The sequence below is a fragment of the Lynx rufus genome, unplaced genomic scaffold, assembly GCF_022079265.1.
Source record: "Lynx rufus isolate CCGP_SWC_20201006 ecotype Redwood Valley unplaced genomic scaffold, mLynRuf1.p SCAF_13, whole genome shotgun sequence".
Classification (NCBI taxonomy): Eukaryota; Metazoa; Chordata; class Mammalia; order Carnivora; family Felidae; genus Lynx; species Lynx rufus.
Window position 1 is genome coordinate 56,498,456 of NW_025814827.1, and position 26,294 is coordinate 56,524,749.

Consider the following 26,294-nt stretch of genomic DNA (forward strand, 5'->3'; position numbering starts at 1 on the left):
GCCATATAGTGCCTAGGTTGAGGGCAGGTATCTGGTCTGACTGCTGATACCACCCAACTACAAGCCTGTGGTGGCCCCAGACAGGCCCCTTAACAGCACAGGGGCCAAACTCCTGCCCAGTATGCTCACAACAGGCAAAGTGGGCCACTGTAGTTGACTCTACTGAATGTAAACACAGCTCAGCCACAACAGTATGGAGCATGCAGCTCACATAGGAGACACTGCTGAAGTGCCTGGTTCTGATGAACAGGAGAACATTGTGCTAGAGGGCACCAAAGGATGTCTTCTTCATAAGGCTACTACTTTGCAGATCAGGAGATGTAGCTGACTTTCCTAATACACAGAAACAAACACAGAGAGTCAGACAAAATGAGGAGACAGAGGAATTATGTCCCAAATGAAAGAACAAAACAAAGCCACAGCAAAAGAGCTGCATGAAACAGAGATAACAATAGGCCTGATAAAGAATTCAAAGTAATAGTCGTAAAGATACTGGATTTGAGAAAACAGTAGGGGATCTCAATGAGATCTTCAAGAAGGAGATAGAAAATATAAAAAAGAACCAGTCAGAGATGAAGAACTCCAATTCTATAACTGAGATAAAAAATACACTAGAGAGAATCAACAGCAGATCAGAGGAGGCAGAAGAATGGATCAGTGATCTGGAAGGAAGAGCAATGAAAAGCAACCAAGCTGAATAGTGAACAGAAAAAAATAATAAAAAATGAGAATAGGTTAAGGAAAATCTATAACATCATCAAGCATAGTAACATTCACATTACAGAGATGTCAGAAGGAGGAGAGAGAAGGAAATAAGAGATGAACACTTCCCTAATCTGGGCAGGGTAACAGAAACCCAGATCCAGGAAGCACAGAGACCCCCAACAAAATTAATCCAAAGAGGTTCATACCAAGACATAATCATGAAAATGGCAAAAAGAGTGAGAAGGAGAGAATTTTAAAAGCAGCAAGAGAAAAGTTATACACAAGGGAAACCACATAAGGCTGTCAGATGATTTTTCAGCAGAAACTTTGTAGGCCAGAAGGGAATGTAATGATATATTCAAAGTACTGAAAGGAAAAAACCCTGAAACTGAGAATACTCTACCCAGCAAGATCATCATTCAGAGTAGAAGGAGAGAGAGAGTTTCCCAGACACACAAAACCATCACCACTAAGTCAGCCTTACAAGAAATGTTAAAGGGAATTCTTTGGGTGGGAAGAAAAAGCCAAAACAGTTGTAAGAAAATAACGAAAGGAAAAAAATTTCACAAGTAATCACAAACATATAATAAAAGTAGATTGACCACTTATAAAACCAGTATTAAAGTTAAAACACGAAAGTAGTAAAGCCAATTATCTTTATAAAAATCAGTCAAGGGATTCACAAAATAAAAGGATATAAAGTATGACATCATATCTATAAAATGTGAGGTGAGGAGTAATAATAGATTCAAACATAAGTGACCATCAACTTAATACAGACTGCTATATGCATAAAATGTTACACATGAACCTAATGATAACCACAAATCAAAAACCTGTAATAGATACACAAAAAATAAAGAGAAAAAAAATCAAAGCATTAATACTAAAGATAGCCATCAAGCCACAGGGGAGAGCAAGAGAAGAAGGAACAGAGAACAGCTACAAAAAGAACTGCAAAACAAGTAACAAAATGGCAGTAGGTACATACCTATCAATAAATAGTCTAAATATAAATGAACTAAATGCTCCAATCAAAAGGCAAAGGATGACTGAATGGATTAAAAAAGCAACATTTATATCTTGCCTAAGAGAAACTCACTTCAGACCAAAGGACACATGCAGACTGAAAGTGAAGGGATGACAAAACATTTACCATGCAAATGGAAGCAAAAAGAAGGCTGGAGATGCAACACCTATATCAAACAAAATAGACTTTAAAACAAAGACTGTCTGAAGAGACAAAGAAGGACAATAAATAATCATAAAGGGAACACTCCAACAAGAGTTGTAACATTTGTAAATATATATGTACTCAATACATAAAGCAACTTGTAACAGACATAAAGTAGCTTTTGAATGACACATTAGACCAGATGGACCTAACAGATATATTCAGACATTCCTTCCAGAAACAAGTGAAATATATATTCTTTTCAAGTGCACATGGAACATTCTCCAGAATAAATCACATTAGACCAAAAACAACACTCAATAAATTAAAAAACGATTTAAATCTTATCATGCATCTTATCTGACCACAAAAGTATGAAACTAGAAATCAATCACAAGAAAAAGATGTGGAAAAAACAAAATACATGGAGACGAAACACATGCTACTAAACATTAAATGGTTCAACCAAGAAATCAAAGAGAAAATACAAAATACATGGAGCCAAATGAAAATAAAAACACAAGGGTCCAACATCTTTGAGATGTAGTACAGGCTGTTCTAAGAGAGAAATTTATAGTAATACAGGCCCACCTTATAAAACAAAAATCTCAAATAAGCAACTAACCTTACACCTAAAGGAACTAGAAAAAGAAGAACCAAGAAAGCCCAAAGCCAGTAGAAGAAATAATAAAGATTAGAGCAGAAATAAATGAAATAGAAACTAAAAACAATAGAACAGATTAATAAAACCAGGAGCTGGTTCTTTGAAAAGATCAACAAATGGGGCGCCTGGGTGGCGCAGTCGGTTAAGCGTCCGACTTCAGCCAGGTCACGATCTCGCGGTCCGTGAGTTCGAGCCCCGCATCAGGCTCTGGGCTGATGGCTCAGAGCCTGGAGCCTGTTTCCGATTCTGTGTCTCCCTCTCTCTCTGCCCCTCCCCCGTTCATGCTCTGTCTCTCTCTGACCCAAAAATAAATAAAAACGTTGAAAAAAAAAATTAAAAAAAAAAAAAAGAAAAGATCAACAAAATTGATAAACCTTTAGCCAGACTCTGAAAAAAAAAAAAGAACCCAAATAAATACGATCAGAAATGAAAGAGGAGAAAGAACAACCAACACCACAGATATTCAAAAGACTGATTATAAGAGAGTATTATGAAAAATTATATGCCCACAAATTGGACAACCTAGAAAGAACTGGATAAATTTCCAGAAACATAGAACCTTCCAAAACAGATTCAGAAAGAAATGGAAACTTTGAGCAGGTAAGTTACTAGCAACAAAACTGAATCAGTAATCACAAAACTCCCAACAAACAAAAGTCCAGAACCAGATAGCTTCACAGGTGAATTCTGTCAAATATATAAAGAGGAGTTAAGATCTATTCTTCTCAAACTACTCTAAAAAAGAGAAGAGGAAGAAACGCTTCCGAATTCATTCTACAAGACTAGCATTATCCTGATACAAAAACCAGATAAAGACACTACAAAAAAAAAAAAAAAACCCCAAAAAACAAAAAGCAAAAACACTACAGGCCAGTATCTGATGAGCACAGATGCAAAATCTGCAACAAAATATTAGCAAACTGAATCCAACAATGCATTAAAAAAAATCATTCACCATGATCAGGTGGGATTTATTCCTGGGATGCAAAGGGTGTTTCAATGTTCAAAAATTAATCAACATGATAATCACATTAACAAGAAAAACAATAAAAACCATATGATCATCTCAAGAGATGCAGAAAAAAGATTTTACCACTCATGGTAAAATCTCTCAAAAAAGTAGGTTTAGGGGGAACATACCTCAACATAATAAAGACTACGGATGAAAAACCCACAGCTAACTTAATATTTAATGGTAAAAAACTCAGAGCTTTTCCTCCAAGATCAGGAACAAGACAAAGATGTCCACTCTCACTACTTCTATTCAACATAGTACTAGGAGTACTAACCACAGCAATCAGAAAAGAGAAAGAAAGAAAAGCCATCCAAATTTGTAAGGAAGAAGTAAACCTGTCACTATGTGCAAATGACATTATACAATAGAAAACTCTAAAGACTCCACCAAAAAACTACGAGAACTGACAAATTCAGTAAAGTTGTAAGGTACAAAGTCAATATATAGAAATATGTTGTATTTCTTGACACTAATAAAAAAGAGGGAGAAAGAGAAATTGAGAAAACAATCCCATTTACAATTGCTCCAAAAAGAATAAAATGCCTAGGAATAAACTGCACTCCTAAAACTATAAAACACTGATGAAGGAAACCGAAGATGACACAAATGGAAAGATATTCCTTGCTCATGGAATGGAAAAGCCAACGTTTTAAAATGTCCATACTGCCTAAACCAATCTATGAATTCAATAAAACCCTTATCAAAATACCAACAGCAATTTTTACAAAACTAGGATAATCCTAAAATTTGTATGGAACCATGAAAGACCCCAAAGAGCCAAAGCAATCTTGAGAAAGAACAAAGCTGGAGGTATCATAATCCCAGATTTCAAGATACACTACAAAACATTAGTAATCGAAACAGTATGGTACTAGTACAAAAACAGACACATAGATTAATGGAAGAGTACAGAGAGCCTAGAAATAAACCAGTGCTTATATGGTCAATTAATCTCAGACAAAGGAGGGAGAAACATACACGGGGGGAGAAGACAGTCCCTTCAACAAATAGTACTGGGAAAACTGGACAGCATGCAAAAGAATGCTGCACTGGACATGCTTAAGAATGAAACTGGACCACTTTCCTACACCATACACACACAAAAAAACCTCAAAATGGATGAAACATCTAAATGTGAGAAATGAAACCATAAAACTCCTAGAAGAAAACATCGGCAATAATTTGACATCAGCCACAGAAACATTTTTGCAGCTATGCCTTCTCAGACAAGGAAAACAAAAGCAAAAGTAAACTACTGGGACTACAACAAAATAAAAAGCATTTGCATAGTGAAGAAACTCATCAACAAAAGGACAAGGCAGCCTACTGAATTAGAGAAGACATCTGCAAATAACATATCTGATAAGGACTTAATACACTATCTTAAATATATAGAGAACTTGTCCAACTTAACACCAAAATAATAACATGATTAAAAATGGGCAGAGGACCTGAATGACATTTTTCCAAAGAAGACACACAGATGGCCAACAGACACATGAAAAGATGCTCAACATCATCAGGGAACAACAAATCAAAACCATAATGAGATACCACTTTACACCAGTCTGAATGGCTAGAATCAAAAACAAAACAAAAGAACTGCCATGAAATAATAAGTATCAGCAAGGATGTAGAGAAACAAGAACACTTGTGCACTGTTGGTGGAAATGCAAACTGGTGCAGTCACTGTGGAAAACAGTAAGGAAAACAGAATTATCATATGACCCAGTAATTCCACTACTGGGTATTTACTCAAAGAAAACAAAACACTAATTTGGAATGATATATGCACCTCTGTGTTTACTGCAGCATTATTTATAACAGCCAAGATACAGAAGCAATCCAAGTATCCATCCACAGATGAATGGATAAAGAAGATGTGGTAATATATATACATTAGAACATTACTCATCCATAAAAACAAATGAGATCTTATCATCAGTGACAATTTGGATGGACCAAAAGGTATAATGCTAAGTGAAACATCAGTCAAAAAAAGACAAATACCAAATGATTTCATTCATGTGTGGAACATAAGAAAAAGAACAAACTAACAAAGAAAAAATGGACAAAGACAAAATCAGATTCTTAAATACAGAGAAAGAAACCTGGTGGTTGCCAGAGGGGAGAAGGGTGGAAGGATAGGTGAAATAGATAAAAGAGATTAAGAGTACACTTATCAATAATAATAATGAGCACTGAGTAACGTACAGAACTGTTGAATCATTATACTGTACACCTAAAACTAATGTGACACTGTATGTGAATTATACTTTGGTGAAAAAGAAATTTCCAAACCCTAAAAATATTAAATAAAAAAAATTTTTAAAGGTGACAATGATAGATTATATTTTTTACCACAACAACAACAAAAACTTTCTGTAGGTGTGGATGAAACAAACTATTAACGTTCAATGTTTAATCCCTCAAAATTCTCTAATAAATCCAGCACTTACAAATTTTACCATTTAATAATATAATTTTAATTAGAACTCAACCATTTAACAATTCTTAAATGATATAATCCTCTCCAAAATTAATTCTTTTATGATAATGAATTGTTAAACATCTGTTTCAGAAACTTCTTAAGTAATTAAGGACAAACCCTCATGACTATTTTGAAGAAAATAAGAAATCTTACTTATTTGACATTTCAACAAAGGTCACAGGAAAAAGATTTATTTTATTTATTTATTTATTTATTTATTTATTTATTTATTTATTTTTCAATATATGAAATTTATTGTCAAATTGGTTTCCATACAACACCCAGTGCTCATCCCAAAAGGTGCCTTCCTCAATACCCAACACTCACCCTCCCCTCCCTCCCACTCCCCATCAGCCCTCAGTTTGTTCTCAGCTTTTAAGAGTCTCTTATGCTTTGGCTCTCTCCCACTCTAACCTCTTTTTTTTTTTTTCCTTCCCCTCCCCCATGGGTTTCTGTTAAGTTTCTCAGGATCCACATAAGAGTGAAAACAGATGGTATCTGTCTTTCTCTGTATGGCTTATTTCACTTAGCATCACACTCTCCAGTTCCATCCACGTTGCTACAAAGGGCCATATTTCGTTCTTTCTCATTGCCATGTAGCACTCCATTGTGTATATAAACCACAATTTCTTTATCCATTCATCAGTTGATGGACATTTAGGCTCTTTCCATAATTTGACTATTGTTGAGAGTGCTGCTATAAACATTGGGGTACATGTGCCCCTATGCCTCAGTACTCCTGTATCCCTTGGGTAAATTCCTAGCAGTGCTATTGCTGGGTCATAGGGTAGGTCTATTTTTAATTTTCTGAGGAACCTCCACACTGCTTTCCAGAGCGGCTGCACCAATTTGCATTCCCACCAACAGTGCAAGAGGGTTCCTGTTTCTCCACATCCTCTCCAGCATCTATAGTCTCCTGATTTGTTCATTTTGGCCACTCTGACTGGCATGAGGTGATATCTGAGTGTGGTTTTGATTTGTATTTCCCTGATAAGGAGCGACGTTGAGCATCTTTTCATGTGCCTGTTGGCCATCTGGATGTCTTCTTTAGAGAAGTGTCTATTCATGTTTTCTGCCCATTTCTTCACTGGGTTATTTGTTTTTCGGGTGTGGAGTTTGGTGAGCTCTTTATAGATTTTGGATACTAGCCCTTTGGCCGATATGTCACTTGCAAATATCTTTTCCCATTCCGTTGGTTGCTTTTTTAGTTTTGTTGGTTGTTTCCTTTGCTGCGCAGAAGCTTTTTATCTTCATAAGGTCCCAGTAATTCAATTTTGCTTTTAATTCCCTTGCCTTTGGGGATGTGTCGAGTAAGAGATTGCTACGGCTGAGGTCAGAGAGGTCTTTTCCTGCTTTCTCCTCTAGGGTTTTGATGGTTTCCTGTCTCACATTCAGGTCCTTTATCCATTTTGAGTTTATTTTTGTGAATGGTGAGAGAAAGTGGTCTAGTTTCAACCTTCTGTATGTTGCTGTCCAGTTCTCCCAGCACCATTTGTTAAAGAGACTGTCTTTTTTCCACTGGGTATTCTTTCCTGCTTTGTCAAAGATTAGTTGGCCATAGGGTTGTGGGTCTAGTTCTGTGGTTTCTATTCTATTCCATTGGTCTGTGTGTCTGTTTTTGTGCCAATACCATGCTGTCTTGATGATTACAGCTTTGTGGTAGAGGCTAAAGTCTGGGATTGTGATGCCTCCTGCTTTGGTCTTTTTCTTCAAAATTACTTTGGCTATTCGGGGCCTTTTGTGGTTCCATATGAATTTTAGAATTGCTTGTTCTAGTTTCGAGAAGAATGCTGGTGCAATTTTGATTGGGATTGCATTGAATGTGTAGATAGCTTTGGGTAGTATTGACATTTTGACAATATTTATTCTTCCAATCCATGAGCAGGGAATGTCTTTCCATTTCTTTATATCTTCTTCAATTACCTTCATAAGCTTTCTATAGTTTTCAGCATACAGATCTGTTACATCTTTCGTTAGATTTATTCCTAGGTATTTTATGCTTCTTGGTGCAATTGTGAATGGGATCAGTTTCTTTATTTATCTTTCTGTTGCTTCATTGTTAGTGTATAACAATGCAACTGATTTCTGTACATTGATTTTGTATCCTGCAACTTTGCTGAATTCATGTATCAGTTCTAGCAGACTTTTGGTGGAGTCTATCGGATTTTCCATGTATAATATCATGTCATCTGCAAAAAGCGAAAGCTTGACTTCATCTTTGCCAATTTTGATGCCTTTGATTTCCTTTTGTTGTCTGACTGCTGATGCTAGAACTTCCAACACTATGTTAAACAACAGCGGTGAGAGTGGGCATCCGTGCTGTGTTCCTGATCTCAGGGAAAAAGCTCTCAGTTTTTCCCCATTGAGGATGATGTTAGCTGTGGGCTTTTCATAAATGGCTTTTATGATGTTTAAGTATGTTCCTTCTATCCCAACTTTCTCAAGGGTTTTTATTAAGAAAGGGTGCTGGATTTTGTCAAAGGCTTTTTCTGCATCGATTGACAGGATCATATGGGTCTTATCTTTTCTTTTATTAATGTGATGTATCACGTTGATTGATTTGCGAATGTTGATCCAGCCCTGCATCCCAGGAATGAATCCCACTTGATCATGGTGAATAATTCTTTTTATATGCTGTTGAATTCGATTTGCTAGTATCTTATTGAGAATTTTTGCATCACAGGAAAAAGATTTTAAGTACCACATAATTATCATGCTTAATATAGTGAAGTAAAAATATCCTGACATAATTTTCTTTAAAAAATAAAAAAAGCTTTTTAACAAAAAATGATGTACTTTGTTCTGTTCTTGTGTTTACAATCTAAGATACTATTAATTTTAGACTTTAGAAATTGTATATGGATCCCTGAAAATGATAATGATAAATATGAGTCATGGGCAAGTTCTTAATGATTAAAATGATCTTTTTGCACTATACTCATAATTGTCTCTAGGTGTGACTTATTTTCATAGAGATTTAACATGAGTTGATGGAAGAAAGTGCTTAATTGAAGTTTTAATGAAGTTTTATACTCCAATCCAACTCTTTACCATCTTCTTGTCGGTATTCATGGTTCGTTTTCTATTTCTAAAAACTACAGGACAAGAAATTCTATACTACTAAGTACTACTCATTGCAATCTAATTAGCATCCATATATAATTATCAACCATTAGTCATTTAGTAGGCAATTTCCAATAGTATTCTAAACTGTAAACAGAAAGCATCAAGGGTATTAAATCAATCTTACCAAATATTTGTGAGCAGTTCTGAAGTTCCTTTACAAAAGAGCAGGAGAATAATCATTTTCACAGTTTATTAATAAAGCATAAAGAGTTTTGATATCAGGCAGAAGAGTATCAAGTAAAATGACCAATGATATTAAGTTAGCAGTTTTTAATAAATTGAAGGAGGAGGAGGAAGAGAAGGTAAAGAAATGTTGGACAAGGTAAGGTTTTACTCTTAAAAATATTTCTCCCTAAGAAAACCAAACATGGACTGAATATATACAACTGTGCTAGAACAACTTTTGAATGCCAGTGCCAGCCACAGAAAAATGGTAGTGTAGGTTTTAAAAGATGTGGGCCATCAAAACCATTCCATCATATCTCTCATAAATTCTAAGGCAGTAAAATGTTTTTCATAATTAATGAAGGCTTACTTTATTTGCTCTGTTAGTTTTAGTTAAAACTTGTGATAAAGTATGTTATATTTTAAGTGCTTTGTAATAATTTATCTATATTTTTTGCTCTCATTCAGTGTAACAGTTATATCTATCCATGTATGAAAAGACTTGAAATACAATTTCACCAATTTGAACATATAAAGAAGTTTTCTCAATTTGTCATATCCCCATTTTCTTGAAGACAAATCCTTTGTTAAGGCAATTAACTTTCAATGTTATTGTTAAAGAAAACAGCATTTGCTTTACAACAATCCTGTTTCTGAAGACAGCATTAGGTGAAGAGTGTGGAGTTCAGAAACAGTGCTTGATCAGTTAGATTACTTACATATTTTATATATTTATTTTCTTAATTACTAGGATTTCAATGTTTTTTCTCAGCACTTACTTTTTTGGTCAAAGAGTCATCAGTATCAGAAGGCATTCTTGTTGATACATGAAATATTACTTCTACTGTGGAGGTAGCAAAATACGGTGTGGTCAATCCAGTGCTTTTGTTTTTTTGTAGTCCTCCCATGAAACCACAGTGGTTTGTAAGATTGACCTGGGAGCAATGAAGAGACACATAATATTAGTCAACTAAACAAAACTCAAGAACTTACTATTGAAAAAGACTCAAATTTCTCAATTTGCAAAAATATATGGAGAACAAGCCTTTTGCATGTTCTCAACTAATGCTTGATCCAGAATTATTAGTTAGAGCTGCTCTGTTCACACTGGTACTTTTTCTTAGGTATTTGAGGATGCCTAATTAGTAGGAGTTAATTAGGAAAGAAATCAACTGCTGTGCACTATGCATCTTTTGTTAGGCTACTAGGTGTTAATGCTAAATTGTGAAGGCTATGGGAGGACACCAAGGCCAGAGAGAAAAATCAAGTGGCAAAAACCAAGACTGGAAAGTTAAAACAATAATGTCACTTTGATAAGATGATTAATTAGATATGTCATATTTACACATTGAAACTGGTTTCTTAATTATCAGTACCTATCACACAGCTCAGAACAAAAATACAAAAATGCAGAACTGCACTTCTCATGCATTAAAAAAGTACAAATTAATCTGTGCAGATTTTTGCACATATTTTTTTCCTGAGTATAAATAAAAGACATGCTAATATCAGGGTCACTGCATTGAGTGATATTCCTTGGACTCGTGTGATACACAAAGCCAGCAACTTGTCTTGTCTTACTGAAAATTAAAGAAATACTAGAAAGGAAAAAGAAACACAAAAGAAAAAAGAAACTTAAACACTGCTTGCATCTCTTCACTCGGAGAAACCACTTTATATGTATATTTTTAAAAAATAAAATCTGAAATATGGATGGACCTAGAGGGTATAATGCGAAGTAAAATAAGTCAGTCAGCTTATGATTTCACTCATTTGCGGAATTTAAAAGAACAGATGAGCAAAGAGAAAAAGGAACAAACAAAAAAGCAGACTCTTAAATATAGAAAACTGGTGGTTGCCAGAGGGAAGGGGGGGGGGCGGCGTGGGTTAAATAGATTAAGGGAATTGAGTATACTTATTGTGATGAGCATTGAGTAATGTATACAATTATTGGATCATTATACTGTACACTTGAAAGTAACATAACATTATGTTAATTATACTTCAATAAAAATTAAAATAAAAAAAAATCCAAGTAACTGATAAAGTGAATTATAAAAACCAATCTTTGTACCATGTAAACTAAACATGTCTCAACTATCAATATCAGTTACAATGGCTGAACATATGAAAAATTAGTTTTTACACCACTACAAGATTGCCTCATCACTTATAAAATTAAAAAAAAAAATTGGCTCAGTAATACATTCATATAATTAAAAACTCAAAAATATACCAAAATTCTTCCTTTGATAGCTCTTGTGTATAGCTACTCAGTTCCCCTTCCAGAAAGCAGTTTATTAAATATCCTTCCAAAAACGTTCTCTGTATATACAATTAAATTCTTATATGTATGTGTGTATACACACACACAGCACACACATATAATGTTCTGCACCTTGCTTTTTTTTTGCACTTAAAATACCCTGAAAAGTACTCATTAGTAAGTAAAGAGCTTCCTCATTTGTTTTGTTTTCATGGCTTCACAGAAGTTTATTTTCTTGATGTACAATAATTTAACTAGTCCCCTACTTGAAGGATATTTAGGCTGTTTCCAGTCTTTGCTATTATAGTCAATGCTGCAGTGAATAACAGAATACACGTCATGTTGCATTTGTGAATGTAGATCTGTAGGACAAATAATTAAAAGTGGAACTGGGGGCGCCTGGGTAGCTCAGTCGGTTAAGCGTCCGACTTCGGCTCAGGTCACGATCTCACGGTCCGTGAGTTCGAGCCCCGCGTCGGGCTCTGGGCTGATGGCTCAGAGCCTGGAGCCTGCTTCCAATTCTGTGCCTCCCTCTCTCTCTGCCCCTCCCCTGTTCATGCTCTGTCTCTCTCTGTCTCAAAAATAAATAAACGTTAAAAAAAAATTTTTAAACAAATAAAAGTGGAACTGTAAGTCAAAGGGCATATGCACTTTTAATTTGAAGCTCACTACCAAATAGCTCTCTACAGATGTCACCAATAGTGAATACGAATACCTGTTTCCCTCATGGCCTCTCAAATATATTATCAAACTTTATGATCTTTGTTAATTATGATAGGTGAAAAATAGCATATAAGTGCAGACCTTTTGTTTGTTTTAGTGAACAGGTTATTTATCTTCAGGTCAATTCTCTGATCATGTCATGGAGAAAAAGTCTCATTTTAGTGTTCCTTTGCTCTAAACACTTTTGTAATACTTGATGGTCTCTATGTTTTTAATTAAAATTTTTATCTAGAGATAACTAGATTCACAAGAAGTGTTATGTGACTTGTACCAGATTCCTCCAATGCAAAACTGTATTATAACCAGCATACTGGCATTGATACGATTAAGAAACAACATTTTCATCACAAGGATCCTCACTTCCCTCTTAACCTACCCCCTCAAACCCTGGCAATCAGTAATCTGTTTTTCACACTAAAATGGTCATTTCAAGAATGCCATATAGGGTTGCCTGGATGGCTCAGTCAGTTAAGCGTCCAACCCCAGCTCAGGTCATGATTTCGCAGTCTGTGAGTTTGAGCTCTACATCGGGCTCTGTGCTGACAGCGCAGAGCTTGGAGCCTGCTTTAGATTCTGTGTCTCCCTCTCTCTCTTCCCCTCCCCTGCTTGCGCTCTCTCAAAAACAAATAAACATTAAAAAAATTTTTTTTAAAAGACATCAGACAGTGAAATAATTTTTTAATTATTTTATTTTTTCTATAAATGTTTTTATTTATTTTTGAGAGAGTGTGAGCAAGAAAGGGGCGGGGGGGGGGGTGGACAGAGGATATGAAGCAGGCTCTGCACTGACAACAGCAAGCTCAATGTGGGGCTTGAGCTCACGAACCATGAGATCATGACCTGACCTGAAGTCGGACACTCAACCAACTGAGCCACCCAGGCACCTCAGACAGTGAAATAATTTTTGTATCAACCATCAAACATAACTATGAAAATATCAGAGGGGAAGTAAAGCCTAGTGTATTTACCCATATTTTTTCTTGCCACCCTCTTTCTTTCTGGTGTTCCAAGGTTCTGTCACTTCCTTTCTGTTAATAGAATGTCTTTTAGTTCTTCTTTTAGGGTAGGTCTGCTGGCAACAAGTTCTCTAAGTTTTCCTTCATCTGAGAATGTTTTGCTTTATTCCTTTACTAGCTATATGATTCTGGTTGACAGCATTTTTTTCATTTAGCACTTGAAAAATATTGTCACTTTTTTCTGATGAGAAATTCATTATTATTCTAATTGTTTTCCCCTTATAGACAAGGAACAAATTTTCTCCGGATGCTTTTGACATTTTTTTGAGACTTCTTATTTTTCAGAAATTTAATTATGATGTGTCTTAGTATGGATTCCTTTAGATTTATCCTGTTTGGGTTTCACCCAGCTTCTTCAATCTGTAGCTTTATTAGCTTTATTTCTCCTGCCAAATTTAGGAAGTTTTCAACATTATCTCTTCAAGTAATTTTCAGACTCAACCTCTTTCTCGTCTCCCTCAGATAACAGGAATGTTAAATCTTTTGTCATAGTCCCATAGGTCTCTGATACTTTGTTCATTGTCCTTAAATCTATTCTCTCTCTTGGGCACCTATGTAGCTCAGTCGGTTGAGTGTCCAATTCTTGATTTTGGCTCAGGTAATGATCCCAGGGTCATGGGATCGAGCCTTGTGTCAGGATCTGTGCTAAGCATGGAGCCTGCTTGAGAGTCTCTCTTTCTCTCTCCCCACCCCTACCTTCCTTCTGCCTTTGCCCCTTTCTCCACACAATGTGCTCTTGCTCTCTCTCTTAAAAAAAAAAAAAAGTCTAGGGGCGCCTGGGTGGCTCAGTCGGTTAAGCATCCGACTTCGGCTCAGGTCATGATCTCACAGTCTGTGGGTTCGAGCCCCGCATCGGGCTCTGTGCTGACAGTTCAGAGCCTGGAGCCTGCTTCAGATTCTGTGTCTCCCTCTTTCTCTGACCCTCCCTGTTCATGTTCTCTCTCTGTCTCAAAAATAAATAAATGTTAAAAAAAAAAAGTCTATTCTCTCTCTGCTGTTCACATTTTTACTGTTTTATCTTCCAGTTTATTGATTCTTCTGTACCCCCATATCTATCTGACTCTGTTGCTGCGCCCATCTACTGAGCTTTTTATTTCAGTAATGAAATTTTCAGTTCTAAAATTTCCATGTAGTTCTTTCTTGTATCTTTTTTTTTTTTATTACTGAGACTTCCTATTTTTCATTTATTTCAATTGTGTTCTTCACTGCTTGTGAAGGCATTTATATTATGGTTATCCCAAAATCTTTGTCACTTGGTGTTGGTATCTACTGTCCTCTTTTCATTCAGTTTGAGGCCTCTCTGGGTCCTGGTATGATTTTTGATCAAAGACTAGACATTTTCATGTTATGAGACTATACATCCTATTTAATCCTCCTGTCTTAGTTGGCTATTTTGTGACACAGCTCTGTCAAAGAAGTGAGGTGGTTACTGTCTCACTATAGTTAGATGGAGGTTCCCCACTTAACTTCTGCTGACACCTGCAGAAGGGAGATCTTCATTACTGTTAGGTGGAGGCAGGAGTTCTGGTTTCCTATGTCATATCCACTGAGACAAGGTTAGTCCTTAGTTAGTAGGGTTAGTCTCATTACTGCTGGATGATGGTGAAAGGCCTACTTTTCCACCAGGCCTCCTGTGATCTACCCAGCGGAGGAGGCAGGGTAACTCATTATGCTGGAGATTCCAGGTTCCTCATGTAGTCTCCACTAACCTTGTGGTGTGGAGTCTCATGAGGGTGAAAGTCTAGGCTCCCTAACTGACCTTTGTTGTCAGAAATGGAGATGGAAGTCAAAGTATTTACTTTGGTTGTTGGAGTTTGGTTGGTGTTTGGTTGGAGTAGAGCAGTTACTGTCTAAATATTTTCTTTCTCTAGATTGCCCCTTTCCTGATCCGTTGGCTAGAAAGAGTGGGCTTTTGTTGGGATTCTTTTCGTCAACGCTTGTTGATGTTTCTAGGTTGCTGGCTATTTCAGATTCAAGTTGGAGATATATGAGACAAAAAGAAAACCTTGAGAACCCATCATGATGTCATTCCTTGGTCCTGAGTTGGTCTGTCTTCTTCTCATCGCCTTTCAGAGTCTTTTAATATTTGTTTTATATGTAATGTCCAAAGTTTTTGTTACACTTAGTGTGAAGAGTAAGCAGAGTATGCCTCTTGATCTTCTTAAAAGTGAAAGTTTCCACTGTACAACTCAATGCACATTAATATATTCACAGGTAAGTGCAATCATCACCACAGTCAATCTCAGAACATTTTCATCACTTCAAAAAGAAACCCTGTACTCTTTAGCTATCACCCTGATCTTCCCTCATCCTTCCAACTAGTCTGAAGCAACCACAAACCTATTTTCTGTACGTGTGTGTGTGTGTGTGTGTGTGTGTGTATGTTTCATATAAACGGATCATAACACCTGGTCTTTGTGACTGGTTTCTTTCATTTAACATAATATTTTCAAGGTACATCCACACTGGAGCACACGTCAAGATTTCACTCCTCTTCATGGCTAAATAATATTCCATTATAGTAATATACCACATTTTATCCATTCACCCATTGATGGACATTTGGGTTTTTTCCACCTTTTGGCTATTGTGAAAAATGCTACTATGAACATTCATGTACAAGTTTTTGTCTATATATACAATTCCATTTGTCTTAGATACCTATCTAAGAGTGGAATTTCTGATATGGTAATTCAGTGTTCTACTATTTGATGAGCTTCCAGATTGTTTTCCACAGCAGTTGCACTATTTCACATTCCTAATAGCAGTGTAAGAGGGTTCAGATTGTGGTGAATCCTACCCTACAGTTGTTAGTATTTGACTTTTTGATCCTAGCTATCTTAATGGGTGTGAAGTAGTTTTTTTCTGTGGCTTTGATTTGCATTTTTCTGATAATGATGTTGAGCATCTTTTCATGAGCCTCCTGGCTATATGCATATCTTATTAAGAGAAATGTTTATTCAGGTCCTAATTTTTTAATTGGGTTGTTTTCTAATTATTGATTTGTAGGAGTTCTTTGTATATCTTAGATAGAAGTCCCTTATCACATATATGATTTCAGTTATTTTCTCAAATTCTGTGGGTTGTCTTTTCACATTATTTATGATGCCCTTTGAAGCATCAAAGTTTAAAGTCTGAAGTCCAATTTATTTATTTTTCCTTTGTTGCTCATGTTTTTAGTGTCATATCTAAAAATCCCTTTTATTTGTCAATTATACCTCCATAAAGCAAGGAAAAAAAAGCCTTATCCAAATCCAAGGTCATGAAAATTTACCTCATGTTGTCTTTTAAGAGTTTCATACTTTTAGCTTTTACAATTAGGTTTTTGACCCTTTTTGAGTTAATTTTTGTATATAGTGTGAGGTAATAGTCCAACTTTATTCTTTTGCATGTGGCTTTCCAGTTTGTTCTGGCACCATTTGTTGAAAAGACTATTCTTTCTCCACTGGATGGTGCTGTCACTTGTTAAAAATCAGTTGACCACAGATATATGAGTTTAGTTCTAGAATCTCAATTCTTTTCCATTGATCAATATGTCTATTTTTGGTGCACTGCCATACTGTTTGATTACTATTGCTTGTATTAAGTTTTGAAATAAGGAAATGTGAGTACTGCTAATTTGTTCTTTTCCAAATGTCTCTTGCTTTTACTAATATGTTTCTGTTTTTTTTTTAACAGAAAATTTATTTAGAGTGTTTATACTTTCTGAAGCACTTTCACATAACTAATCTCAACTGAACTTCCCATATCTATTGCCTAAAATAGATTACCTTGACAAATACGCAAACAGGAACAGAGACCCCAAGTAACTCAAAGTGAAATAACATGTAAGGTAAGCCATAAAAATATATACCGAATGCTAAAGGCTTATGTATCGGACACTGTACAAGGCACTGGGATGTCTTTTAAAAGGAAAAATCAGAGGCGCCTAGGTGGCTCAGTTGGTTAAGTGTCCGACTCTTGGTTTAGGCTTAGGTCATGATTTAATGGTTTGTGAGTTCAAGCCCCTCATAACTGTGCACCACCAGTGCAGAGCCTGCTTAGGATTCTCTCACTCTCTCTCTGCCCCTCCCTTGCTCGTTCACTCTCAAAATAAATAAATAAACTTAAAAAAAAATGAAGGCTAGTTTAACAACAAGAAACAAAGGAAAGTTCAATGAGATCAAAGTGCTTTTCCTCTAGGAGGAGCTTATAGTCTAGTGCAGTGGTCTTCAACAATTTTGCTCATGTACTATAAGAATTTTAAGAAACTATGTATTAAACTGACAACTATAATGAAAATTTTCATCATTAAACTACTACAAAAGATATCATTTCTAGTGTACTGTATGTCACACGTATATGCTGCTTTTAATATATTTTCATCAAAATTGTAGAGCTACTGATTTGGCTGATACAATATATATAAAATGCCTGCTATTAATGACAAATCGATCAGCCAGCATCGAATTCCCTTTCTGATAGAAAATGTCTGACACTTCCTGTGTCAATTTGGGTAAACATATTAATCCAAATTTCTATGACAAATACCTCCCTTCTGAGTTAATAATTCTAAGATAGACAGATTTGGTACAGGAACCTTGACATGAGCAGGTTGCCAGGATAACATGAAGCGCAGTGCCTTTCAACATTTGTTGATTTGCTGTCAGAGACTCTCTCAGAACATGCCTTCTTGAATGAACTTTTTTTTGGCATCAAACATTTTGGGGCAATGTAGGACTTGAATGAGTGTGTGGTATGCCTTTCTTTTACAAAGTTGAAGAACTGAAAAGGTGAGGCAAGTGACTGCAGAAAGGTTTTCAGGCATTAATTTCAGTAAAGTTGAGGAACTAGAAATTAATATCCTCTAAACTAACCTAAAAGCCTTGGTACAGCACTAAAGATATTCATATCTTAGTTTGAAGATCACCTGTCTAGTGGTCACAGCTGTGAGGAAAATCCAGCTCTCCTAAACCTATGACTTCAGTGCTCTCTAACAATATACTGACTCATTAAAAAAACCAACAACCTTCCTTTCAAGGTCTGAACTGCTTCTGTCTTTGCAGATGGGAAATAAAGCAGAAACAGTAACAAACCCATAGTTAAGTTGTTGAGTCTCCTAAAATAATTCTAAAATAAGCTAGAAAGCAAAAGAAAACCACTGCCTCCAAATAAAAATACAATGATATTTGGTATAATTTAAAAACAATACCTCCCAATCGGGGTGCTTAGGAGGTTCAGTCGGTTCAGTGTCCAACTCTGGATTTCAGCTCTGGTTGTGACCTCATGGTTCCTGAGTTTGAACACTGCATTGGGCTTTGCGCTGATAGTGCGGAAACTGTTTGGGATTCTCTCTCTCTCTCTCTCTCTCTGTCCCTCCCCCACTTGCGATCTTTCTCAAAAATAAGCAAACATAAAAAAAAAAAAAGAAATAAAAACAATACCTCCCAACCAAGACCGGCTACAAAATCTTCATATGCTTGACTTCCACCTGTATTGGTGAGAATGGAATGTTTGTCTTCTTGTCCTTCAGCAACATAAAACACTGCGATCTTGTGAGTCTCTCGACTGTAAAATAAAAGATTATACCATTCATTTAATCATTAATTTATCTATTCACTCATCCAATAATTAAGTTCAATGTACAAAGTATGTGGCAATAAAAAGAGGAAAATGAATTAAATCTTATAACCTACAGAGGAAGATATGTAATTGTAAGTAAAAAATTAGGAAAGTTATAAACTTGCCAGTGGAATAAAAGAAAGGTATGATTACTTCCGACTGGAGAAACAGAGAGACACTTAAAGGAAAGAGTAATGCTAAGTTTGGTGAAGGCAAGTGAGATCTGACAAATGAAGAGGAGAAAAGAGTATCAGGAAAGACATGTGTGAATGCATGAAGCACCTAAAGAATTATCTACTGTACAATGTAGATGAATCCCAGAGTTAAATGGATGTGTTTTAGAAATAAAACTAAGTATAGCAGTAGAAATATGAGTGAGAAATGATCCATTTCTTCAAAGTACAAAATAAGAAATTTATACACAAATATTATAGAACCATATGGAATAACTGACAAGGTCTTGGACATTTTTTTAAGGTCTCCCTCAAATTAAAACTGCTCATAAAAACAAATTTCTTGAGTGACATTTGGCCTTCCAAGTTAACTAGGGCATACTACATTCGGTCTAGGGTGATTTAACAATGCATGGACTAATGAACTTTATGATCAGAGGTAATGTTTTCACTACTATAGTATGTAGGAATTAAAAAGGAAACAAACAAACCTAAGAAAGGTTAGTCAGACAACTAGATTTTCCTACACATTTTGAAGGAGCTATAAGGTCATGAATGTGGGTTTCAACATCAGCAAGTTAAAATCAGGAACGAAGATATTTTAGCTGCTTTCACTGATAGCAATATTTCACTTTATGTGGTGAACACTTAGACGATTTTCGGTGTATTTAGTATACTGGCGGGATAATCTAACCCAAGGAATAAAATATAATTTTGGGGGGGAGGGGGACAACTTCCAGAATTATAGAGTAAGAATCTCAGTGGACCCTTTCCCAGTCAAAATAATAATCTCAGTGATGAGGATGATTTTTTAAAAATCACTTAAAGTCTCTTAATATTGTCTTAAGGGCATATAGCAAATGGCAAAACATACATTTAAGAAAATAGGGGCGCCTGGGTGGCACAGTCGGTTAAGCGTCCGACTTCAGCCAGGTCACGATCTCGCGGTCCGTGAGTTCGAGCCCCGCGTCTGGCTCTAGGCTGACGGCTCGGAGCCTGGAGCCTGTTTCCATTCTGTGTCTCCCTCTCTCTCTGCCCCTCCCCCGTTCATGCTCTGTCTCTCTCTGTCCCAAAAATAAATAAAAAACGTTAAAAAAATAATTAAAAAAAAAAAAAAAGAAAATCTACCAAATCTGGTAAAAACAGAGTGAATCTTTGGCATCTGAGCCATGACTGCTCCCTTATGCTACCCCTTTACTTCCATATTACAGCTTTACCCTGGGCATTGTACTTAGGCCAAGATAAGGGTTCCTCATCCCCTCCAGGTCCCAGACTGGAAATATGGTCTCACCCTGGGAGCAGTAGTCTGCTGGCTGTGTTTCTCTCCCGTCCAGTTCCATGCTGCATAAACTATTCCAGGCAGCTATGGCCTCTCTTACAACAGAAATTCTAGGTGCAAAAGGCTGAGTCTGTTCCAATTTTCCCACCCTAGCTTATCAGTGGGATAAAGGTTTCACACTGATAGGGGAAAGAAAGGTACGAAGATGAAGAACTGCCAATCCCTCCCCAAGTGTCCGCTTATAGAGGTAGGTTATTACTCTAGGAAAAGTTGGTCCTTGACCGCAGCTCAGGTATAATACAGTGGCAGAGTACTGCCACTACATGTGTTCTGATCAGGGTGAAGCGCAGATCATATGGACAAAGAGCTTAAGTAGCAGCTCTGCCTGAGGGGAATGATTTTATTTTGAAACAAAACTCCATGCCTATGGGTATTGTCAAAAACAAGAAAAAGCACGGTGGAAAAAAGCAATTAAGAGAAGTAGCACCTCCAGACACAAGTAAAAGAGCAGAGCAGCCAAGAGAGAAAGAGAGGTAGAAAGAGACAGCCAAGAAGAACCCTCTTGAGAACACAGTCAAGTCTAGGGGTCAAGAAACCTGTGTACATGTACTAACTGGAACCCACACAAGAGCAATCAGAGTAAGATGCAGGACAGATAGGAAAGCATTCCCCAACCCACACAGACTTACCAACACAAAGTTAAGCCTCATAGTACTCTACTTAAACTCAGGGTCAACTCCTAGGAAGCCACAACTTAAAAACAACATCCAGTCAACGACTGTGCATATCCAAGGCCGTACTCTCTTTGGAGCAACCAGAGAGCAAACCTCCAAGGTACTAGTCTCTGGGTGAACATGGGATTAAAAATATAAACACTCTGACTATGACAGCAACCTCTAAGCCACACATACATCCACAATAAACAACAAAAAACTAACTGGTGAAGGGGGCCAAAGTAGAAACTTAAATATTAGATTATGTCAGCCCAGGGAGAACCCATGGTAGCCCTGCTAAAAGATAAAAAACTTTAAAAAATTTTTTGAGCAGGGAGATCTGAGGCTGCACATTGTGGGGAAATAGACTTTGTAGGATTAGTTTAGCCCCATCATTAGAAAATAAATGATCAAGTAAACAACCACCACTACCAATACACTTTTGATTCAAAGACACAAATAATGTTGAAAGCAAAATAAATGGAAAAAGATACCATGCAAACAGTAACCAAGAAATCTGGGGTGGCTATAGTTAATATTAGACTTTAAAACAAAAAATGTCAGTGATAAAGAGACATTTCCTAATGTTAAAAGGTCAACCTACTAAGAAGATATAAAATTAACACACATGTACTCACACAGAGCTTCAAAATAAATGAAACAAAAACAGAATTGGAGACAGAAACAGACACTTCTACAATCATAGTTGAAGACTTCAATACCCTACTTTCAATATTAGACAAAGAAAAGAGTATCAACAGGAAAACAGAAGACTTGAACAACACTATAAACCAACTAGACCTAAAAGGACATCTATAGAACACTCCAGAAAGTGGAGAAACACATTCTTCTAGCAGAAAACACATTCTTCTCAAGAATACAAGAACGTCCTTCAGGCCAGATCATTTGGTAATTAAAAAGCCTCAATAAATTTGAAAAGACTGAAATTATGCAAAGTATATTTTCTAATCACAATGGAATGAAATTAGAAATCGATAAAAGAAAAAAAACTTTGGGAATTTCACATACACGTAGAAATGAAACAATGTACTCCTAAATAACTTTAAGAATAAATGTCAAGGGAAATAAGAAAATACTTACAGATGATGAAAATGAAAACATAACATACCAAAAGTGATGGCATGCAGGTAAAACAGTGCTCATTGGTAAATTTATAGATGTAAATGCTTATATTAAAAAAAGATGGGGTGCCTGGGTGGCTCAGTTGGTTAAGCGTCTGACTCTTGATTGATTTTGGCTCAAGTCATGATCTCAAGGTTTGTGAATTCGAGCCCCACATGGGGCTCTGCACTGACAGTGTGGAGCCTGTTTGGGATTCTCTCTCTCGCTCTCTTTCTGACCCTCCCCTGCTCATGCTCTCTCAATCTCCCTCTCAAAATAAATAACTTAAAAAAAAAAAGATGGAAAGATCTTGCATCAATAACTAAACTTTCTACCTTAAAAAACTAGAAGAAGAGCAACTAAAATCAAAGCAGGTACAGGAAGGAATTAATAAAAACTAGAGTGGAAAGAAAATGAAATGGAACAGAAAAACAACAGAGAAAAAAATCAACAAAACCAAAAATTGGTTGAGATAATAAAAAAAAAATTGAACCTTATAGCTAAACTGAACAAGAAAACAAGAAGAATCAAATTACTAAAATCAGAAACTAAAGAGATATCATTATACATGTTACAGAAATAAAAAAAGATTATAAGGCAACTATGAACAATATTAATTTATGCCAACAAATTAGATAACTTAGATTAAATGGAAAAATACCTAGAGACACAAATTACTAAATTCAACTCAAAAGGAAACAGAACACCTGAGTAGATCAATAACAAAGAGAATCAATTAGTAATATGACTGCAAAGGAATAAATAAAACTACATCCACTTGCAGATGAGATGATTTTGTATATAGAAAGGAATCTACTAAAAAGTTTTTAGAGCTATTAAATGAGTTCAGGATACAATACCCACATGTAAAAATCAAGTATTTCTATATACCAACAATGAACAATCAGAAAACAAACATAAGAAAATTCCTTTTATAAAGCCATGTCACTAAAACTAATGAATTACTTAGGTAAATAGGTACAAAAGTACTTAACAAAAAGTTAAGCATAAAACTTATACTCTGAAAACAGAAGTTCAAAACTTATACTCTGAAAAATCACAAAACATTGTCAAACAAAATTAAAGATCTTTAAAAAAAATTTCACACTCATGGACGGAAAGACTTAATATTGTTAAGATAGTACCCTCAAACTGATCGACAAACTTAATGTAATCCCTATCAAAATACCCGCTGCTGTTTTTGTAAAAATTGACAAGCTCAGTCTAAAATTCATAGGAAGATATAAAAGATCTGAAATGGCCACAACTATCTTGAAAAAAAAAAAAGACAAAGTTGGAGGACTCATAATCCCAATTTAAAAACTTGCTACATTGCAGCAGCAATCAATGCACTGTGATAGTGTCATAAGAAGTGACAAACAGGTCTATATGGAACAGAATCTTTGGTCCAGAAATAAACCTTTATATTCACTGTCAATTGCTTTTTGACAACAGTACCAAGACAATTCAATGGGAAAAGAAGAGTCTTGTCAACAAACAGTGCTGGGGCAAATGGATATCCACAAGCAGAAGAATGAAGTTGAATTCTTACCTCACAACTTCTGATCTTACACCAAAAACAACAATCAAAATGAACCATAGATCTTAATATAAGGTCTAAAACTGTAAAAGTCTTATAAAAATGTTTATATAATTATAAAGCGTCCATGTAAAAAATGTGTCTATGAATATTCATGGCATCATTATTAACATCTAAAAAGTGAAACCAATCCAAATGTCCATCGACTGATGAATGAACAAACAGAAATGTAGTATACTCATAGAATGAAATATTATTCAGCAATAAAAAAAATCAAGTGCTGAGATATACTTGCAATATGGAATAACTTTGAAAACACTGTGCTAAGAAGCCTGCCACAAAAGACTATATACTGTTTGACTCCTTTTGTAGGATATGCCCAGTATAGGCACATCTGCAGAAACAGAAAGTAGATTAGTATTGTCTAGACCTGAGGAGTATGGGGCACCTGGGTGGCTCAGTCAGTTAAGTATCTGACTTTGGCTCAGGTCATGATCTCATGGTCTGTGGGTTCAAGCCCTGCGTCGGGCTCTGTGCAGACAGCCCAGAGCCCAGAGCCTGGAGCCTGCTTTGAATTCTGTGTCTCCCTCTCTTTCTGCCCCTCCGCTGCTCATGCTATGTCTCTGTCTCAAAAATAAATAAACATTAAAAAAAGAAAAGTTTTAGAGCTGGTGAGTGTGGTGGGGGATGGTTGGCAGTAATGGGGGAGTTACTGGTAAGGGGTATGGGTCTCCTTTCGAAGGGACTAAAATATTCTAAAATTAGGTTGTCATGATAGTTGCACAACCCTTGAATGCACTAAAAACACGTACACTTTAAATGAGTAAAATGTATGGTGTAAGAAATACATCTCAAGAAGGCTGTTAAGAATTTAACTTCGAAGCATGATCCACTATATATAAATTCTGATCCTGGCAGAAAGGGAACTTCTCCGTGTTCTTACTTTGTGTGTCTGTGTCATGGTTTGGGAATTCTTGCAATATTTCTAACATTTTCATTTTATTTAGGCAAAGGACTATTAATCAGAACTCATAAATCATAATTTATAAAATTGGAAAGACTCAGAACTGTTCACTTAGTACTATATAAATCTAAAAGTTGGTGGGTGTCTGGGTGGCTCAGTAGGTTAAACGGCTGGCTCTTGATTTGGCTCAGGTCATGATCTCACCATTCAGGAGTTCAAGCCCCGTGTTAGGCTCTGTGCTGATAGTGTGGAGCCTGCTTGGGGTACTCTGTCTTCCTCTCTCTCTGTACCCACCCCGAAAATAAATAAATAAACATTAAAAAAAATCTAAAAGTTGAGAGAAAGATATGTGCCATGTAAGAAAAAAGAGAATATAAATCTTTACAATGCAAAAGTAAAAGAGAAATCATCTTTATATTATCCATGACCTTCTTCCAATTTTTTTTATTAAATATTTTTTTTTTACATTTATTTATTCTTGAGAGAGAGAGAAACAGAACACGAGCAGGGGAGGGGCAGAGAGACAGGAAGACATAATCTGAAGCAGGCTCTAGACTTTGAGCTGTCAGCAGAGAGCCCAACATGGGGCTCCAACCCATGAACTGTGAGATGATGACCTGAGTTGAAGTTGGACACTTACAACTGAGCCACCCAGGTGCCACGACCTTCTTACAATTTGTAAAAGCAGAGCTCAGCTGCCCTTTCATCTCAAATTTTAATCTTTCACCATTTCTTCTTATTTTTCTACTTACTAACTACTGCTGCTAAAATGTTTGGTATATTGACATTAGCTTAATATATACCACAAAAATGAACAATAAGGTACCAGAAAAAAAAAAAAAAAGAAATTAATGAACTTGCAACTTCTATGTGACCATATAAGAATACGCATAGCACTAACAAAGTATTATGAGCTTACTACTGGAAAATTCAAAGCAAAGTCTGCTAAGTTATAAGCACTTCTGAATCCCTACATATACACTGCAATAGAAATAATAATACAAATTCTGAGATTTGAAATAAAAAAATCCGGTGGTTCAACCATGAGGAACAGGAATCAGTTAATCTAGTCAAAGAGAATAAAAGATCTATAAATAGTCTAGGGAGATAAGAGTATAACTCAATGTAACTTTTTTGAGGTGCCTGGGTGGCTCAGTTGGGTAAGTGTCCAACTCTTGATTTTGGCCCAGGTCATGATCTCATGGTTTGTGAGATCGAGCCCCGCACTGGCTTCTGCAGTGCAGAGCCTGCCTGGGATTCTACCCACGCCCTTCCCCCTCCCCCTGGCCTTCTCTGCTTCTTACCTTATCCTGCATGTGCACATTACTTTCTCTCATAATAAACATTTTATGAAAAATAATGCAACTTTTCATTTTTTCTCCCTAGTTCATCAGACAAGTACAAGTGTACCTCAGAGATACTGCAGGTTCAGTTCTAGGCTACAATAAAGTGAATGTAGCAATAAAGTCAAATGAATTTTTTTTTGTTTCTCAGTGCATTTCTAAGTTACATTTGGACTATATCATAGTTTATTAAGTGTGCAATAGCATTATGTCT

At 36.1% G+C, this 26,294-nt stretch overlaps 1 protein-coding gene across 2 annotated transcripts in view; it reads right to left on the minus strand.

The window, feature by feature from the left end:
- RALGAPA1 (Ral GTPase activating protein catalytic subunit alpha 1) overlaps positions 1 to 26,294 on the minus strand; it is a 278,485-nt gene that overhangs the window by 49,814 nt on the left and 202,377 nt on the right. For both annotated transcript variants that reach the window (XM_047075616.1, XM_047075615.1), the window contains exons 35-36: positions 18,769 to 18,892; positions 10,120 to 10,275 (exon numbers count right to left, since the gene is read on the minus strand). In XM_047075616.1, the coding sequence (XP_046931572.1) occupies positions 10,120 to 10,275; positions 18,769 to 18,892 (280 nt within the window). The remainder of the gene's footprint in view (positions 1 to 10,119; positions 10,276 to 18,768; positions 18,893 to 26,294) is intronic.